At 42.6% G+C, this 20,682-nt stretch overlaps 1 protein-coding gene across 9 annotated transcripts in view; it reads right to left on the bottom strand.

Moving 5' to 3' along the window:
• The window catches only part of LOC136621728 (uncharacterized), a 417,340-nt gene that overhangs the window by 281,676 nt on the left and 114,982 nt on the right, over positions 1–20,682 (bottom strand). For 5 of the 9 annotated variants that reach the window (XM_066597410.1, XM_066597413.1, XM_066597412.1 and 2 more), the window contains 9 exons: positions 17,765–17,785; positions 16,324–16,344; positions 15,470–15,505; positions 14,396–14,440; positions 12,580–12,627; positions 9,568–9,645; positions 5,300–5,353; positions 3,578–3,631; positions 153–279 (listed from right to left, as the gene is read on the bottom strand). The exons of 1 other annotated variant lie outside the window; for it this stretch is intronic. In XM_066597410.1, coding sequence (XP_066453507.1) covers positions 196–279; positions 3,578–3,631; positions 5,300–5,353; positions 9,568–9,645; positions 12,580–12,627; positions 14,396–14,440; positions 15,470–15,505; positions 16,324–16,344; positions 17,765–17,785 — 441 coding nt within the window. In that variant the 3' untranslated portion in view covers positions 153–195. The remainder of the gene's footprint in view (positions 1–152; positions 280–3,577; positions 3,632–5,299; positions 5,354–9,567; positions 9,646–12,579; positions 12,628–14,395; positions 14,441–15,469; positions 15,506–16,323; positions 16,345–17,764; positions 17,786–20,682) is intronic. 3 more of the 9 variants (XM_066597414.1, XM_066597417.1, XM_066597416.1) reach the window with 2 other exon arrangements.

Below are 20,682 nucleotides of genomic sequence, written 5' to 3'. Positions count from 1 at the left end.
AGTAGAGAAGTGTTTATAGGAGCTAAACAGTCATGGAGGTCAGCAGAGTGCACTTTGTTCTAGCAGTTATATTATTGAGGGGTGTTAGAACTCGGACCCCTTCCCAACACAACTGGTGACATGTTACAGATTTTCTTTTATTTAATACATACGTTTATCATTCTCTGAAATGTGTGGTAGGCCTTAGAGCCCGCCTCAGAGTCCGACTCCGCCTGCGAGTAGGCCTCCGCCTCCGACTTCAGCACTAGCTAGTCCGTTAAGTTCTTGTATTACATTCCTCTGGTTAAAAAAGAAATAAAAATATAATTTTATTAAGATGTACAAGTGAAGAAAATAGACATAAACTAGCAGAACTACATTCAGTACTAATTCCACAACATTCTGCAGGATTTTACAATAATACTGGAATGGCAGTTATTTTATACATCTGATTTTACGTGTCTATGTACGCATTAATATGTCTGTAGTGCCCAATAAACAGTGCCCCTGGCATAGAGTGCCCCCATACTTAGTGCCCCAGTCAATAATTTCAAGGAATGTAAAACCAAACAGTCGCTTCCTCCTCTCTCCAGCGCAGCAAGAATGCAAATGATCAGTGAGCGGCCAACTAGCGGCTGCTCCCGCATCAGAAATCTAGATTGGTTGTTTAATTAATTGCCAAACCATCAAGCAAATTACTTTTGCAAGCAGTGATTTGGGGATCTTGCAATTTTTTTACTTACTTGAAGATCTGCCATTGCAATTTTAACTATTTAGAGTGGATATAGATATTTGAGCATATCTATCTATCCATCCATCCCTCCCCTGGCGTAACTGTGGGGGTCGAAATTGCGCACCAGCCCCTAAGCCAGGCAGCCGATAGGTTCCCCTCACCATGCTGAGGCTGCCTGACTGCACTGTTTAATGCTACGCCTAGGACCCCCACACGACGTGTCTGGTGCGAGCGCTGCACAGCTTCCCCTGCACTGTGACTGATAGTCAGAACTTCCTCCCCAGCATCGGCATTAAGGGGCATTATGTGTGACAGGGGGCAGATGGAGAAATAAAGAGGCATTATCTGCGACAGGGCAGAGGAAAAATAAAGGGGCATTATGCGGTATGGGGCAGAGGGAGAAATAAAGGGGCATCGTGTGTGACAGGGGGGCAGAGGGAGAAATAAAGGGGCATCATGTGTGATAGGGGGCAGAAGGAGAAATAAAGGGGCATCATGTGTGACAGGGGGGCAGAGGAAGAAATAAAGGGGCATTATGTGGTATGGGGCAGAGGGAGAAATAAAGGGGCATCATGCATGGCAGGGAGCAGAGGGAGAAATCAAGGGGCATTATGTGTTATGGGGCAGAGGGAGAATTAAAGGGGCATCATGAGTTACAGGGGGCAGATGGAGAAAAAAAGAGGCATTATCTGCAACAGGGCAGAGGAAAAAATAAAGGAGCATTATGTGGTATGGGGCAGAGGGAGAAATAAAGGGGCATCATGTGTGACAAGGGGGTAGAGGGAGAAATAAAGGGGCATCATGTGTGACAGGGGGGTAGAGGAAGAAATAAAGGGGCATTATGTGGTATGGGGCAGAGGGAGAAATAAAGGGGCATTATGTGTTACAGGGGGCAGAGGGGGAAATAAAGGGGCATCATGCATGACAAGGGGCAGAGGGAGAAATCAAGGGGCATCATGCATGGCAGGGAGCAGAGGGAGAAATCAAGGGGCATTATGTGTTATGGGGCAGAGGGAGAATTAAAGGGGCATCATGAGTTGCAGGGGGCAGAGGGAGAAATAAAGGGGTGTTATTTGTGACACGAGACTGAGGGAGAAATAAAGGGGCATCATGCATTACAAGGGGCAGAGGAGAAATAATGGGGCATAATATGTTATGGGGCAGAAGGAGAAATCAAGGGGCAATATGTGTGACAGGGGGCAGAGGGAAAAATAAAGGGGCATCATGCGTGACATTTCAATGGATTCAGTCACATTAGTGTATTTTCACTATGTATTTTGGTCATATAAAACGCAGCTTGCCGATATTCGGGTATTTTCTGGACTGGCATACTGTATGTAAGTATGGAGTGCATAAATACGCTGGTAAAAATGTACCCACTTGTGTATAAATGCTGTGTTTACACGCAGCGTATTTAGGTGACCGAAACCCCCATTACAGGGCAGGATATGTGACGGGGCAGAGAGTGAAGTATAGGGGGCATCATGTGTGATTAAGGGAGATAAATATGAGAAGTATCTTGTTTGGGGGTAGAAAAGCAGCATTCTGTGTGATAAGGCAGATGGAGAAATGGCTTCCTGTGTGATGACAGAGCAGGGAGAGAATGATGAGCTATCTATGAGCTGGGGAACTATGAGGGGCATTCTGTGGGATGGAAAGGGGGCAGAACCATCAGTCTGTGTAAAGAGTAGGGAATGATGGGGAGCAGTTTGTGTGAAAGGTGAGAATTCTGTGAAAGAGGGCAACATGGAGAGCATTCTGTGAGAGTGTGGCATGTGGAGAAGTTTGTGTTAGATTACTTATTAGAAGTCTAAGCTGGTTGGCATTATTAAAGGGAGCAGCAAGATGGAGGTTTGTGACTAGTGTGGGGATATGGTGAGTGGTGGGAAAGCATGGAGCCAAAGATGTCTGTGTTACAAATTCTGCATAGATGAGCGGTGGTTAGAAAAAGTTGTCATGGTAGTCTGGGCCAGATACAGGTGAAAACCAAAAGTAAATGACACGAATCCGGTATGACATCACCTGTTATCACTGAAGGTAACTGCACTGTAATCACTCTCACTGTAGAACTAGTATCTGACCATTATATGCTAAGTTCACTATTAGAAGTTCACTAGAGCCAAGCTGCTGTATCTGAGCCTAAAGGCCCTTTTACACGGGACACAAGTCGGCAAACGAAGCCTGACAGCACATCCCTGTGTATACTTGCTCCCGTGCTGTTACACAGGAGCGAGTATCGCTGGATCGCTCACAGCACAGCTGGCAGGAAGGCGAGGCGGCTGAAGGAGTTCTCTCCCCGCTCTTCCCCCGCTCCTCTCTATTCACTGTAAGCAGCGGCCGTTCACTACTGAAGGACTGCTGTTTACACTGAACAATCGTTGTTTAGAATTTTAAGCTGCTTAATACTGGCCGATTCTCGTCCAAAACCCTGCGGGGGCCTGAGCAACCAGAACGATTATCCTCCCGTGTAAAAGGGCCTTAACATGGTATGAAAGTTATCTTATCTTGTCTTCAGTGTGTATGTCTAATTTATTATTTGCTTTTGCGTGGGATACAAAACGTTTCAAGGCTTGTGCTGCATAGATGAATCACTTAAAAGGCCAGTTACGCTGCTAAAAGAGATGGGCGAGAGATGAAGTGCAGTTGCAGGGGGACCCCAATCTATCAATCTATCTAATATCTGTCTATCTAATATCCGTCTATCTACTGTCTGTCTAATCTCTCTCTCTCTCTCTCTCTCTCTCTCTCGCTCATATTTTTTTTATTTGACTAGATATTGATCTATCTCAAGTTAAGTAAATAACATAGGACGTAATTTTAAATGAAAAGGTCACACAAATTCTATACAGGAATTCTTCATCTCACCGGGATACCTCCAATAGTGCCTACAAGTCTACTAAGAGCCAGACTAAGTGAATCCTGTAAGAAAGAAAATACAAATTTTAATTAAAATGGGTAAACTATCTGTGAAATCTCCTTTTCAGATTGTGGTATTTCTAATATTAAATCTGTAATTCCTCACAGAAGTGCAAGTACAAAAGCCAATTAATTGCCTGTATCGGTATTTGAACAGATTGTGCTTAACCCCTTAAGGCAACTCTAAGGACTCGGCACTTTAGTGATTTTATGCATGTGATGGTTTTATAACCCCATTTTTTTCTTTGGCTACCAAAACCATTTGTATTATATTTACTTTTCATGACATACAGGCCTGTTTTAAATACCTTTTATCAATAATTTTTTCATTGTTTTATTAGGGGTACTGTGTTTAACCCCTTAAGGACATGGCCTGTTTTGGGCTTAAGGATACCTCGATTTTTGGCGGATTTTCATCTCCATTTTTTATAAGCATAACTTTGCATGGTGAACTGTCTTTATTGGTGCCATTTTTGGGTGCATAGACTGCATTTTAAAACTTTATTATTTTTTTATGATAGCAGGAAGAGAAAACGCATCAATTCTGCCATAGATTTTTCTTTACAACATTAGGACTTATTTACACAAACGTATATCGGCCATTGTTTTCACAGCTGGCCAATATACACTTCCATCTGAGCAGTTTCCCCCTTCCCTCCCCTCACCGGCTCTCTGCATCTCTCCTCCACTCTGGCGTTTGCAATGGGAGGGGGCGGGACGGGGTGGAGCTAAGATCCGCACTGTTCTACCCACTGCCATTGCTGGCTGCAGACAAGGGGCGGGGAGGGAGCTTAGCTCCGCCCCCGTCCCGCTCACTCCCATTGAAAACATCCAGAGGGGGAGGAGAGAGGCAGAGAGCCGTTGAGGGGGAGGGAAGGGGGATGGGGGGACTGGTCAGTTGAAAGCGTATATCGGCTGGCCGTGAAAACGCCGGCCGATATACGCTCATGTAAATAAGCCCATAATCATGCAGCATAAATGACACAATGCATTTTTTTCTGCAAGTCAGTATGATTACAATGATATCAAAATTCCTATATTTTTTTTAGGATTTTCCACTTTTCCACAGCTGGCAGGAAGACGAGGCGGCTGAAGGAGTTCTCTCCCCGCTCTTCCCCCGCTCCTCTCTATTCACTGTAAGCAGCGGCCGTTCACTACTGAAGGACTGCTGTTTACACTGAACAATCGTTGTTTAGAATTTTAAGCTGCTTAATACTGGCCGATTCTCGTCCAAAACCCTGCGGGGGCCTGAGCAACCAGAACGATTATCCTCCCGTGTAAAAGGGCCTTAACATGGTATGAAAGTTATCTTATCTTGTCTTCAGTGTGTATGTCTAATTTATTATTTGCTTTTGCGTGGGATACAAAACGTTTCAAGGCTTGTGCTGCATAGATGAATCACTTAAAAGGCCAGTTACGCTGCTAAAAGAGATGGGCGAGAGATGAAGTGCAGTTGCAGGGGGACCCCAATCTATCAATCTATCTAATATCTGTCTATCTAATATCCGTCTATCTACTGTCTGTCTAATCTCTCTCTCTCTCTCTCTCTCTCTCGCTCATATTTTTTTTATTTGACTAGATATTGATCTATCTCAAGTTAAGTAAATAACATAGGACATAATTTTAAATGAAAATGTCACACAAATTCTATACAGGAATTCTTCATCTCACCGGGATACCTCCAACAGCGCCTACAAGTCTACTAAGAGCCAGACTAAGTGAATCCTGTAAGAAAGAAAATACAAATTTTAATTAAAATGGGTAAACTATCTGTGAAATCTCCTTTTCAGATTGTGGTATTTCTAATATTAAATCTGTAATTCCTCACAGAAGTGCAAGTACAAAAGCCAATTAATTGCCTGTATCGGTATTTGAACAAATTGTGCTTAACCCCTTAAGGCAACTCTAAGGACTCGGCACTGTAGTGATTTTATGCATGTGATGGTTTTATAACCCCATTTTTTTCTTTGGCTACCAAAACCATTTGTATTATATTTACTTTTCATGACATACAGACCTGTTTTAAATACCTTTTATCAATAATTTTTTCATTGTTTTATTAGGGGTACTGTGTTTAACCCCTTAAGGACATGGCCTGTTTTGGGCTTAAGGATACCTCGATTTTTGGCGGATTTTCATCTCCATTTTTTATAAGCATAACTTTGCATGGCGAACTGTCTTTATTGGTGCCATTTTTGGGTGCATAGACTGCATTTTAAAACTTTATTATTTTTTTATGATAGCAGGAAGAGAAAACGCATCAATTCTGCCATAGATTTTTCTTTACAACATTAGGACTTATTTACACAAACGTATATCGGCCATTGTTTTCACAGCTGGCCAATATACGCTTCCATCTGAGCAGTTTCCCCCTTCCCTCCCCTCACCGCCTCTCTGCATCTCTCCTCCACTCTGGCGTTTGCAATGGGAGGGGGCGGGACGGGGTGGAGCTAAGATCCGCACTGTTCTACCCACTGCCATTGCTGGCTGCAGACAAGGGGCGGGGAGGGAGCTTAGCTCTGCCCCCGTCCCGCTCACTCCCATTGAAAACATCCAGAGGGGGAGGAGAGAGGCAGAGAGCCGTTGAGGGGGAGGGAAGGGGGATGGGGGGACTGGTCAGTTGAAAGCATATATCGGCTGGCCGTGAAAACGCCGGCCGATATACGCTCATGTAAATAAGCCCATAATCATGCAGCATAAATGACACAATGCATTTTTTTCTGCAAGTCAGTATGATTACAATGATATCAAAATTCCTATATTTTTTTAGGATTTTCCACTTTTCCGCAATAAAAATCTTTCTTTATGGAAATAATTTTTTTTTCTAAATTGCTGCATTGAAGGTCCTATAAGTTTTTTATTTTTCATGGATTGAGCTCAGTGAAGGCTTGTTTTTTGCGAGACGAGCTTTACTTTTTATTGGTACCATTTTTAGATACATACGACTTTTTTCATTGCTTTTTTTGGAGGCAAAATGTTAAAAATTGGCATTTTGCCTTGGTTTTTTAGTTTTTTTTTACGCTTTTTGCATTGCAGGACAAAAAGCATGTTGAACTTTTTGTATGTGTCGTTATGGATATAATGATACTGAATATGTGGGATTTAAATGTTTTTTTTTTACATTTTTTTTATTTTAATATGAGAAAACGCACAACAAAAGGTTTTACATTTTTCTTTTTTGCACATTATATATTTTTTTGCACTCTATGTGTCCCTGTGGGGAACTTGCACCATAGCACTGGTATCTGGCGTCCTGTTGCTATGGCAACCTGCAGGACTCTCCGAAATTGTATCGTGAGAGCCCGATGACGTCACAGATGGAGCAACGGGGGTTGCTGCTCCCATGCACCCCGGCTGCTGCAGGGGGCAGCTGGCTATCAGTGACAGCCGGCTCCCGTGGGATCTCTTCTAATTTTGCTCTATCCTCAGGGCGTATCTGTATCCCCTGTTGCGCTAACTACCTCCCTGCCAGGATGTACATTACTCCCTAGGTCGGGAAGGGGTTGAAAAGTAAAAAAAGATTTTTATAGATTTATTCCCCTTTTTAAAATTAGTACAGTAACACTAAAATAAAGAATAGGAATGGGCTCCCTATTGTGTTTTGGACATTTTGATATATAACTTACTAGCGTACCCGTCGCGCGTTGCTGCGAAGACAGACATACATACATACATTCTTTTTTATATATCTAGACTAGCGTACCCGTTGCGCGTTGCTGCGAAGACAGACATACATACATTCGTTTTTATATATCTAGATAACGGCAGCAGCGACCACTGAGGTTTTGTAGGCCGCTGCTTCCCCCTTGCAGGCTGAATAAAATAGCCGTTGTGTGGAACATCCAATTTATCCGGCTGCTGTGGCTTCTTGGGAAGATAGCCTAGTACATGTTTGCCCACTTCCAACTCCAATGGAGACTGACTGTAAATGGCTGGCGTGCTCTAGTATTTATGGTTTCAAGCTGTACGTGTCATTGCATACAGTCTATCTATCTATCTAATCTATCTATCTATCTATCTATCTATCTATCTATCTATCTATCTATCTATCTATCTATCTATCTGGGTTATTGCATACAGTCTATCTATCTATCTATCTATGACATCAGGAAATGAGAGAATTAGATTTTGTAGGCCGCTGCTTCCCCCTTGCGGGCTGAATAAAATAGCCGTTGGGTGGAACATACAATTTATCCGGCTGCTGTGGCTTCTTAGGAAGATATCCTAGTACTTGTTTACCCACTTCCAACTCCAATGGTAATTGGCTGGCGTGCTCTAGTGGTTCCAAGCTGTACGTGTCATAATAGAGCCTTAATGACATCACAATGCAGCTTTATAGAACATGTTGGGGCATGTTCAAGGGCGTCCGATGTTGATGACATCAGTGATGACATCACAATAGCAGGTGGCTTACTTATTCGATCTACGTGGGGGGGGGGCGTAACTTTCGACGACGCTCGCGAGCCATTTATCGTAGGATATTTGTACTATGCCTATAATCTTCCCAGGAGTGTACTTAACAACTTCCCAAAGTTTCATGGCGATCGGATGAATGGTGTAGTAGCGCATAAAGGACAAACAGACACGCACGCAGACACGCACGCACGCAGACAGACATACATTCAATTTTATATATATAGATGTTGGGGCATGTTCAAGGGCGTCCGATGTTGATGACATCAGTGATGACATCACAATAGCAGGTGGCTTACTTATTCGATCTACGTGGGGGGGGGGGCGTAACTTTCGACGACGCTCGCGAGCCATTTATCGTAGGATATTTGTACTATGCCTATAATCTTCCCAGGAGTGTACTTAACAACTTCCCAAAGTTTCATGGCGATCGGATGAATGGTGTAGTAGCGCATAAAGGTCAAACAGACACGCACGCAGACACGCACGCACGCAGACAGACATACATTCAATTTTATATATATAGATGAACCTCCCTGCACAAAGCTTCTGGGAGCTGCTATAAACTGCTATTTCTGTATTTAATTGATACATCACTTCTTAGTAAGTTGTGTTCCGACTGCAGAGTCTCTGCACAGGAGTGCTGTCTTATCAGATGTTTCATGCTCCGGAGACAGGTCTTGCTAAAGCCCTATTTACATAGGGCGATTATTGTGCAAAATGCATTCAAATGAGCAAAAATGCGCAATAATCGTCACGTCTAAATGCAAACCCATCATGTGGGATTTATTTACTGTTTGTTTGTCGCTCAATAAAAACCATCGTCGGTTTGCTCACTTATCGCTGCGTCTAATCGCTCCCCGCTCAGTGTGTCACATAGAATGTGAAGCACTGAGCGAGAATTTAGCTAAAAGTGAGTGATAGTCCGTGAGGATCTGCCTGTCTAAATGTTCTGCATACGAGCAAACAACTAGCGGTGACGTCACCGGCTCCTGCAGATCGTTTGGATGACCGTTGTCCCGTGTAAATGGGCCTCAAGGCAGCCTCTTTTGCTTCAACAGGAAACACCTGATTAGACGGCTACTCTTATCAGTTACTCTTTAAGGGTGCGTTCACACGTAGCGGAATTGGTGCAACATAAAAATCACATCAAAACGCGTGTCAAATTTCACATCAAAAACTGCGCCAAAATCTGCACTATTGCGGATCCAGGGTTACCGGAAAACATTTTGTTCCCAGGACCGGAGGATTGCTTTAACTTTACTTATCAAATTGGGTCAATTATGGTTTTGAAAAAGTCTGTTCTATGTAAGTTATTACACAGAGCTGGCAGCAAGCAGTCAGCGCCATTTTCTTACTGTAATCAGTTACAATCGCCAAGTTTTCAGTTCCTAGACAACTGATTGCCAACCAGACTGATGGCGGCGGGAACAACTATATCGAGTTTATACTTAATAGGAAATGCTTAAGATGATGCTGAGAGTATGTACAATGACACACAGATGTAGAACACTTATGATAGTTACCTGACGTTCGCCTACTAAAGCACTGACGGACGACTTTTCAGCCCTTTTTTGCAATTCAGCTGGCAATTTCATTATATCCTGAAAAATACCGTTATATACAAGTCACATTTTAGGTAGAATGAGTAAAGATATTCATATCTGAAACATAAAATGATGTAAATGTCAAATGTGCACGAGTATTCCCGCTGTCCAACAACTGAATCTCCCTTTATTATCTAATAGCTTTAGGGCTCATGCCAACAGTCGGAGCCCGTGGATTTACGCCGCAGGAGTACTGCGTTTAAAAACGCGATACGCCTGTGATTGATCGCGGAATTTCACTGCGGATTTTCGCGGTCTCCATTACTATTATAATGGAGACGTCCGGCTGTGGAAATCCGCGGTGGAATAGAACATACCGCGTTTTTTTTCCTGCAGCGGAAATCGGCGGCAGAATTTGGCATATGAGCATTGGACGGCAGGAAAGCTATTGTGTTCAATAGAACCTAATAGCTGAGGAATTCTGCCGCAGGAAATGCAACAGAAATCCGTCCATGGGCATTAGCTCTTAAGAACTGGACAATCCACAGTAGATTTTGCATTAAAGCAGGTCAGTTACAAGACTATACTGCTCTCTTTAAAGGGGTTGTCCCGCGCCGAAACGGGTTTTTTTTTTTTTTCAACCCCCCCCCCCCCCCCCCCCCGGTCGGCGCGAGACAACCCCGATGCAGGGAGGTAAAGGAAGCTTACCGGAGCGCTTACCTTAATCCCCGCGCTCCGGTGACTTCAATACTTACCACTGAAGATGGCCGCCGGGATCCTCTGTCTCCGTGGACCGCAGCTCTTCTGTGCGGTCCATTGCCGATTCCAGCCTCCTGATTGGCTGGAATCGGCACGTGACGGGGCGGAGCTACACGGAGCCTGCATTCTGCACGAGCGGCTCCATAGAAGATTGCAGAAGACCCGGACTGCGCAAGCGCGGCTAATTTGGCCATCGGAGGGCGAAAATTAGTCGGCACCATGGAGACGAGGACACCAGCAACGGAGCAGGTAAGTATAAAACTTTTTATAACTTCTGTATGGCTCATAATTAATGCACAATGTACATTACAAAGTGCATTATTATGGCCATGCAGAAGTGTATAGACCCACTTGCTGCCGCGGGACAACCCCTTTAAGGAAGGTAAAGTATGGGGACAGGCTCCATGCAATATTTGCCTAAATGGCATAAAAAATATTTTGACAGCTATCAAAAAATACAGAAGGCCCTCAGCTGTGAGGAGAACGCTCCCACCATTTTTCTTTATTTTTATTTTCCATATTGCTGTGTATTTTTTACAGATCCTGATATACTGCAGTTTTCACATTGACCACTAAGCCTAATAATAGTCTACACGAAAAAGTACCCAGACAGCGCCTCAGGATCGTCATATAGTTGAATGAAACTGTGCAATTCTAATCCTCCAAAGGGGGAGAGCTGCGGAAATAATTGGGGTCTCTCATGAGAGAGTAGTCCCAAAAGAATCAATAGAAAACAACTATTACACAAAAAACTTTCTGCGCTCAAGGAATTGTAAGTTTCGACAACTGATAGTTGTCAAATAACAGACAGGAGTCACACTTACTCGGGAGGAGGGGGGGATGATGACAATAAGCCCCCTTCTTGAAGTGATGTCTCCTCACTGTCCAAGCAAACGTCACGTTCCAAGCGTATAAGAAAGGTGCCTGTGAGCACAGAAACGCGTTGCCCATATTTATCGCACATTGGAATAAAGGTGATACCGTTTTACTTATACGCTTGGAACGTGACGTTTGCTTGGACAGTGAGGAGACATCACTTCAAGAAGGGGGCTTATTGTCATCATACCCCCCTCCTCCCGAGTAAGTGTGACTCCTGTCTGTTATTTGACAACTATCAGTTGTCGAAACCTACAATTCCTTGAGCACAGAAAGTTTTTAATGCTAATAGTTGTTTTCTATTAATAATAGTCTAGGAGTTTCTGTTCCATGGTGAGAACTTTTCAGTAGTCATCTCATTATCATCACAAGTAGGACTACAATGAAAATCAACACCTACATATAGATAGCACAGGCTCCACCATTCATAAAAAGGTGATTGTTACAGCTCACCTCCTCCCCCCTTCCTGCACAATGACCTCTGCACTGGCCACAAAGCATACCCACAACACTCTTCTATAGTAGCCAATGAATCTTCTCCAGTCTATTGGTTTTATGGTCCATGTGGCTATACAGAGGAACTCTCAGCGTATTATTAGGCCTAGTGGTCAGATTAACAACTGCAAAATATTAGGATTTTGATAAATATACATAGTTACATGGAAAATTACTAAAAAAAAAATCACCATACATTTTAAAAATATATTTAACTCCTTAGTGACCAAGCTTTTTTAAATGTTTTTTTCTCTTCCATTAAAAAAAAAACAAAAAAAAACCCTCTTATTTATCCATCGACATAGCTGTATGAGGGCTTGTTTTTTGTGGGACGAGTTGTATTTTTCAAAGATGCTATTTAATGTACCATATAATGTACTGAAAAACATTTAATACATTCTTAGTGGAGAAAAATGGAAAAAAAATGAAATTCCGCCATCTTTCGGTGCGTCTTGTTTTGACACATGCGGGGTCCGACCCGCCCATGTGCAGGCGGCCTAAAGAAAGTTGGCCGTTGGCAATCACTGGTTAATTATTACCTAGAAAAAAAGCAAAATGAAGCAGCTCGCACTACCGCAGTTAAAGCAATAGAAAGTAGTGATGTTAAGGTGTGTTAACTCGCCCAGCTACTTTTCCATCTCATATTCTCAACACCTTGAGAAGACGTAAATATGCAAATACATGAATAAGAATCAGTAACAGATGACAATAGAGGCGGCTATAGTATCAAACTTGTACTGGGTCTCAAGGAGCCTCAAGCTACAAGTAGGTAAATAGTTGAAATAGCAAGGAAAAAAAATTATAATATATATACATATATATATATATATATATATATATATATTACAGAGAGTATCTTACCTGTTTCACTGTAATTAGAGTTTGGCCCAAGCCAGGACACAGCTGATCCTTAAAAATAAATAAAACCCAGATTTTAGTAAAGCTTACATTAAGGCCTCCTTCAGGAATTATTGAATTCAATGGATTGGCCAAGCGCTGCCTGTGATTGGCTGTCATTCAATGCGGGGCTGAGTGCTCAGTCAATCAGATACAGCCCTTTCAGCAGGCGGGAATTTTAAATCCTCTCCTGCTGAAAGAGCTTCAGAGCAGTGCAGGGAGAAGACAGGCTGGTCGTGTCTGAGCCCTGTATCTGAGGAGAGGTGAGTATATATTTTTTTATTTTTAACACATTGTGTGGATGATTTTCAGGGAAGGGCTTATAGTTCAAGCCCTTCCCTGAAAATCACTGCAGGGGTTGCGGGCAGCCCATCGCTTTCGATGGTGCTGCCAGCAGCAGCCGCCGCCCCTTTGAAGGCAATGGGCACAAACCTGCATTCACGCTTGTTTGTGCACATACATGGGTGCGCGGTTTTGTGTGCACCTATGTACGCATATGCACGCGCATGTGTGAATGCACCCTTAATCTCCTGTAGCTCCGCTCTCCCTTCCCCTGCTATGAGAAAATCCCTAAACCCTGCTGGGTTCTTATCTCTCTACTCCTGGAGCTGCTGCCCCTTCACACGATTTTAAGCACAGTATAGGTGCGCTTTCTTCACACAACTACACTGCGCAAAACTACGCTAGTCTGAACGAGCCCTCAGGCTAATTTCACGGGTGTATTTGTAAATGCCTGCAACAGGAGCCTACACAGAATTCATGGGGTTCGGAAACCCCCCTCCAATAAAGAAAGATAAAGGCATATCTGTATTTGTAAGCCAAAGCAGGAGTCGAACATTAGCAGATATAAAGTACAATAGTGAGGTTTTTGTGTCTTCCACCTTTTGGATGCCCTCGTACTATAGTTTTGGCTTACAAATACTGTATACAAAATACTAGCCATGTGGCCCAATATACTGCCATGTGGCCCAATACAGACCCACAATGCAGATGGATGTTGAAAAGGATGCATTGATATTTTCTCAGTATTCCATGAGTATTGCATCAGTGTCTGCTTTCATTATTATTTCTAGCTGTTTTTGCCCAATAGAAAATAATAGCATTGAATGAACCTTGGTCAGCATGAACCCAAGACAGGGATGCCTATTGCCCCTGGGAGTGTTTCATTCCTAAAAAACTATGGCATTTCAGAAATTTGACTGAGAGTTGAACTCCGAGTCATGGGCGCCGGCTGTGACACTTTCTCCCGCCAGCTGAATGAAGACTGACAGCTCTCTCCCTGCATGATTAGGGAGATAACTCAGTCTTAATGCAGCGGGCAGGGAGAGGCTGGCACGGCCCGTCCCCGTGACTTAGAGCTCAGCTTCTGAGTGAAACTTCAAACTGCTTTTAAAACACCCATAGGGTGACGGGCATCCCTGCCTCCGGTTAATACTGCTTGTGGTTTGGGCAGCATGAATCTGATGACAGAATCCCTCTAAGCATTCTCCATAGACTTCAATGGACATTTATTACGTGCAAACAAGATGAACAGAACGCCTTCTGCATTTATAAAATATGTGCAGCTTTTATACATCCGTGTAATTAGACTCAAGGACTAACATTAGCTCCTGGTTACAGATAGAAACATATGGATGGAATGCTGATGAAACATTCATGTGAAGCCGCCTCAAGCAACGTGATGTTCATGTGAGACTAAACTGTATAAATAGGAACTCATTTTGCTAATTTCATGGCACATATAAACAATACTGAAGAAATATATGTATATAAATCTTACCAAAGGTTTCATGATGTCATCCAGAGTCGATTCTGGATTCAGAGACTGTAACAACAAAATGCATTGCATTAAATGAATGTAACGACTTTCCTCTCTAGATGGACAGTAATTTCCCCCTGTGTATGTCTGTGTCAACTGTCGGGCTTCTAGTCTAAATTTTGTGTTTCCCAGGCATTAATGGGGGACCCAAAACTTATTTGTTACGTAGGTCATTTGTGACCCCTTAGGTTATGCTTTATCTTTCCTCTTTAACCTTACTTCACTTCAAAAACAACAGTGAAGTACAGTGTGAACTAATGTGTATACAGGGTGACTTTAACACACTGTATAGACGTCTGAATGATACTTTGCATACATTCTTTAGTTCTTTTTTTCTCCCCTGATGTCTGACCAGCTAACATACATTAGTCCTGAGTGCCTGTATGTCAGTTATACTGCAGATAACTATTATTATCACAAAGTAACAGAACTAGTCGGCCCCCTCTGTCACTTCTCTTGGAGAATAAAACGTACAATAGGTACAGATTAGTACTAAAATGATACTTTCATTCCCAAATACACTTCAGCCTTTGACTGAATTTGAGGTGGGTGTCACTAAGATCTATTGTATGCAGCGGGAGAAGGAAAAATGTCGCCTTAGTGTAAGGTAGCTGCCTTGTAAATCAATATTCAACATTTTTGCAGGCCTTGCAACATGGCAAGCTTGTTAAAATGTCAGTTTTTGACTTATATTGTAGCTACCTTCTAACAAGTGAAGCTATGGTGGCAATTCTCTATCTCCTACTTGCATACCTTTTAGCTCAGGAAGCATTGCATGGCCTAGAAGTCTCCTTATGCCATCTTGGTGCTCTGCACAAGGCAAAACCGTACCCTCCCATCCCCCGGACCAAAGGTCTATTGAACACAGTTTACAGGAGGACAACTTTCTTGTGCTGAAAATCTACAGGCAGAACTTGCTTTGTAGATATAGACTATAGAGTTCATATTTATAGGAAGGTGATGTATGCTTAAGGGGTTACTTATAATTTTCAACTAACCAATTTAGCAACATAAAGAAAATATTTTGTACTTTACCGCACATTTAAGCTCCATTAATGGGTTTAGTATGGACTGAAAAAAATAATTCAAAAATTAGTCAATTAGCCTAAAAATCAGCAAAGTATTTTGATATAAATGCAGTGCAGGTTTATTGTTCATCTAATTGGCCTGTTGCTGAGTTTTACTGTTGCCTTCTCTGATCCAGTAACAAGCAGAAACAATCAGATATGTCTTACCAAATACCGGTCATGACCAGAACTATAAGTCAACTTTCAATAAATTGACCACTTTATATTTTAATAACAGAATTATTGTTTGTATAACAAGTATATAAGTTCCATGTAGCATTTTCAGGTCCACCCTCCCCTCTCCATCTGGCGGTTCCATCGTCTATCTCCATGATGCTTTTCTATCTAGCTGAAAAGATTAAGAAGGATGGAAAACTATTGAAATGAAGATCAAAGTCATCTCCGACTCACACGGTAAACCCTGTGGTTCCATCCCAGTTTCTGCCTCTATACAATTTGCTACATATAAAATGAAGAGCCAAGATGTAGAGGAGAGGTCTAGGTGAAGACTCTGTGTGAGAGGAGCCTAAGTTATATGAGGAAACCTTATCAAACCCGGATTTGTGTTATTAGAAGATCTCCACTGGTACATAAAGCGGTTGATGAGTTTAAAATCCTCATGAAAGATTGGAAAAAAATGTTTAACATGTTCTTCTAAGTCCCTATCTGAAGATTGGAAAAACCTAGTGATTGTGTTGTGATCTTGAAATTCTAGCCTAACTGGTCAAGTGCAGAACATTAGAAGAATTTCATTCAGCGGCTGACTGTGCTAACATTCAGCACATTAAATGCAAGTGGAAAACTATAAAAGTGAATACTTACCCCTACAAGGTTGGTTACACCCTAAAAGTACATAAAAAGGTAGATGAGATAACAGATGCCCAATGCGAGGATTGCCCTACCTGCGCTCAGTCATAAGAAATCTCAGGATCATCAGATTTATCTTCTAGATTTCTTTGTATAATATTTATCCATTTTACAAACTGAAATGTTCAAATCAATGTTCTATACAAATATGTTCCAGACAGGACATAGGAGAAGAGTCAGGGCCGGGTTATACTGATTTCATTCTGCTTGGTATGTTAGTTTTTGTACTTTTCATCCAACTGATCTAATTCAATAATACATTATTTCAGATCAAGTTTTCAATCTTATTTGTTTTTGATTAGATTCTCTTTACTTGATCCAAAGCATACATTTTTTGCTTACCATTAACCCCTTAAGGACCAGGCTGCTTTAATGTGGTGGTTTAACTGCTCTATTTTTTTCCTTCAGATACCAAAATTATTTTTGCTGCATTTTTTTCCTGAGATATTTAAGGCTATTTTTAAAAAATATATTTTTCCCTGACTTTTTTCCCCCCTTTTTTTAGTTTTATTGCGGATGAAAAGTTTAAAAAAAATCTTTAACATTTATAGTTATTTTTTTAATTAGTATGTGTATATTTAAGTAAAGTATGGAAATGGGTTTCTTATTTTGTTTTTGACAACAGTCGCATACGGCAACGGTTTTGCTTGGCGTTGGTTTTGGGTTATATTCTTTTATATATTATATATAATTTTATTCTGTAATTTTTTTAACTTATTTATATCATTTTTTTTTACTTTCTATGTCCCTTAAGATGCCATATAAGACCTCAGGGGGACATTCTTGTGTTTCTTGTTTTTTTTTAGTTTGACACTTTTCCACTGTAGCTGGGGTATCCATAAGAGCCCCAGATACAGGGAAAAACATCCTCCTGTAGTGACAATAGTCACTAACAGAGCTGATCAGGGTCTGCTGGGACCCAGCAGCTCTGCTGTGCAGAGGATTCTGGTGTTCACGTGACCGCCAGCTCACAAAGGGGAAGTTATACTTCTACTTTCACTTCTTAGTACAGAGCACTCATTGAGCGCTGTGTAGTAGCAAAAGGAGAAGGCAGAAGGGGTTAAAAATCACTTCTGCCTTCTCCTTTGGGTTCTCGGCTGTGACTAACAGCTGACAACCCCACCTGCTTCTGATTGATTGCAGAAGCAGGGGCTTTAATCCCCAGCTGTATATTTATTATCGGCTGGGATAAAAGCCCAGAACCATGCACCATAAATTTACTGTGCTTGGTAAATTTATGGCGCATGGCTCTGGGCTTTTATCCCAGCCGATAATAAATATACAGCCTAACCTAACTGGTCAAATGCAGAACATAAGAAGAATTTCATTCAGTGTCTGACTGTGCTAACATTCACCACATAAATGCAAGTGGAAAACTATAAAAGTGATTACTTACCTTTACAGTCTTGTCTACATCCTAAAAGTACATAAAAAGGTAGATGAGTTAACAGATGACCAATGCAAGAATTGCCCTACCTGCGCTCAGTCATAAGAAATCTCAGGATCATCAGATTTATCTTCTAGGTTTCTCTGTATAATATTTATCCATTTTACAAACTGAAATGTTCAAATCAAAGTTCTATAGAAATATGTTCCAGACAGGACATAGTAGAAGAGTCAGGGCCGGGTTATACTAATTTCATTTTACTCGGTATGTTAGTTTTTGTACTTTTTGTCAAACCTGATCTAATTCAATAATTGAAAACTTGAGCTGCAGTTATCTATCTTCTTTCACTCAAGGTCTGCGTGAGAAATGTCCAATTCCTTCCTTACTGTTTCATGGATGAGAAATGGCACGTGCAATGCACATAAATGTGTGCTGTCAGCGTATATTTTAGAGTGAACGAACAAGTATCTCCGTTATGGCTGTGTGCACCTAACCTTAGGCCTCATGTCCACGGGTGGGTCGGATTCCACATGCGGTAGCTCTCAGCAGAATCCGACCCTGTCCACGGCCAGCCACCCTGCGTACCTGTCCGGGTCTGTACTGCGGATGTGTGCGGAAGCACCGACCGTCGCACATGCGCAGTACAGTTTGTCTTTTTTTCCTGCTTTCCTGCAGATCGGACAGCTTTCATTGACTTCAAGGGAAGCCATATGTGCGAACAACCACACTGAAAATGGAGCACGCTGTGATTTCTTTTTTCCGCACCCAAAGATCTGGAAAACAAATCCGCATGCTCTAATTCAGGTGCGGACGCCCATGTTTCCCAATGGGCAGCTTGAATTGTGGATCTTCTGCGCGGGTTCCACAAATCAAATCCGCCCATGGACATGAGCTCTAAAGTCGCTTGCACACAGTCAGTAGGAATCGGGAAGGTTATCTCTAGAAAGAACAAATGGATTAGGCGTTGAAATTCAATGTACCCGATTCTACTTTCTGCCATCGTCCTCATACATATATGACAGCTGCATTGTCCTGTATAAGGCCTTAGTCACACGGGTGTTTTTTCCCGCGATTTGCGGATCGCATGACGCATGCGCATCCGCAAATCGCGTGACCGGGGCCCAAAAATCGCCCGAAAAATCTGCTCCTAGCCGCGTTTCATTAGAATCGGGCCAGAGCTGTCCAGCGCATTGAATTCAATGGAACCGGCAATACAGCCGGCTCCATTGAAAGCAATACGCTGCGGGCGAGCGCGGGATGAATTGTCGGGAAGGGCTTAAATATATAAGCCCTTCCCTGCAATTTATCCAGAAATGTGTTAAAATAAAAAAAAAATGTATACTCACCTTTCCGCTGCAGCCGGAGTTCTGCCGCGGCCGCCGGCACTTCTCCTGAACTGCTTCTTTGTACTTTTCAGCCGGCGGGGCTTTAAAATCCCTGCCTGCTGAATGAGCTGCCTCTGATTGGTCACAGCCTGACCAATCAGAGGCAGCTCTCACTCACACACCCATTCATGAATTCATGAATGGGTGAGTGACTGCTGCCTCTCATTGGCTCAGCGGGACCAATCAGGGGCAGCTCTCAGCTGTCATTCAGTACTCCGGCTGCAGCGGAAAGGTGAGTATAATTTTTTTTTTTATTTTAACACATTTCTGGATGAATTGCAGGGAAGGGCTTATATATTTAAGCCCTTCCCGACAATTCATCCCGCGCACGCCGGCAGCCCATTGCTTTCAATGGAGCCGGCTGTATTGCCGGCTCCATTGAATTCAATGGGCAAACATCGTTCTTCTCTGCCACAGCTGTTACAGCTGTGGCAGAGAAGAATGATTTGTCTACTATATGTTCTCAATGGGGTCGGCGCTGCTGCCGCCGGCCCCATTGAGCGCATATAGAGAAGAGAACAGGAATCGCAGATAGGTGCGATCTGCGATTTCTGTTCTATAATTTATCGGATGAGCACATAAAAAGCGCTCATGTGTCCGATACCATTGCAAAGCCATGGTTTTATAAAATCGCCAGACGCATGCGCATGCGCAAATCGCGCGAAAAAATGCCCGTCTTAATAAGCCCTAAATCAGCATGTTCCGATGACTTTTCCTTAATATGTATGGGGGAATTAAAGGCAACCTGTCACACACTATTGGACCATAAACTGAGTCATGGTGCTTATAGTTTAGGTGGCGTGGAGTCCAGGGAGACGCTTTTCATACTCATCCAGTCTCCTGTTGCCACAGAGTCCCTTGGTGAAGCCAGAACATCCACAGCAAGCAGTGACCTCCCATAGAGCTGAACAGGAATATGTGCGCAGCCTTCTTCGTTTATGATGCTTATCATTATGGCGGCTTCACACGGCCGTATACACATTTATGCATGCCTCAGCGTAATGTATTTACACCATGAACTAATCTTTTTTGCGCACATGTCTGCGTACCTCACTGTACTTTTTTCCACGCACAAGGTATGTTTTTTTGCGTGTGGGACAGAACCACGCCTGATTTAAATGGCTAATTCATCTAAAGAGGTCCAGATGTGGTGTTTTTCCAGTGGAATTATGCAGTGTTTCATGCATTCCCTTGCATATTGCACGCCCATTTGTGTACCCCCATTGACTTCTATAGGGACGCTTGGTGCGCAAATGCGTATAAAAATAGAGCATGCTGCGTTTTTTTTCTTTTGCATGCAAAACACTTGAGAGTGTAAACTAACCTATTGACATCAATGGGTTCTCCTCTCTGCATATTTGCGCACCAAAAGGCCTCATAAAAGTCTATGGGTGGGGGGGCTCAACTACACAATACGCAGCACAATTCCATGAAAAAAAGAACACATCTGGATCTCATCAGGTTAGATAGCCTTTTAAATCAGGGTAGGGGGTGTTGTGCACAGAACAGGCTCTGCGGGTGCAAAAAAGTACAGTACATCGT

The sequence above is a fragment of the Eleutherodactylus coqui genome, chromosome 3 (assembly GCF_035609145.1).
Source record: "Eleutherodactylus coqui strain aEleCoq1 chromosome 3, aEleCoq1.hap1, whole genome shotgun sequence".
Taxonomy (NCBI): domain Eukaryota; kingdom Metazoa; phylum Chordata; class Amphibia; order Anura; family Eleutherodactylidae; genus Eleutherodactylus; species Eleutherodactylus coqui.
This window is presented reverse-complemented; position numbering and strand designations above follow the sequence as displayed.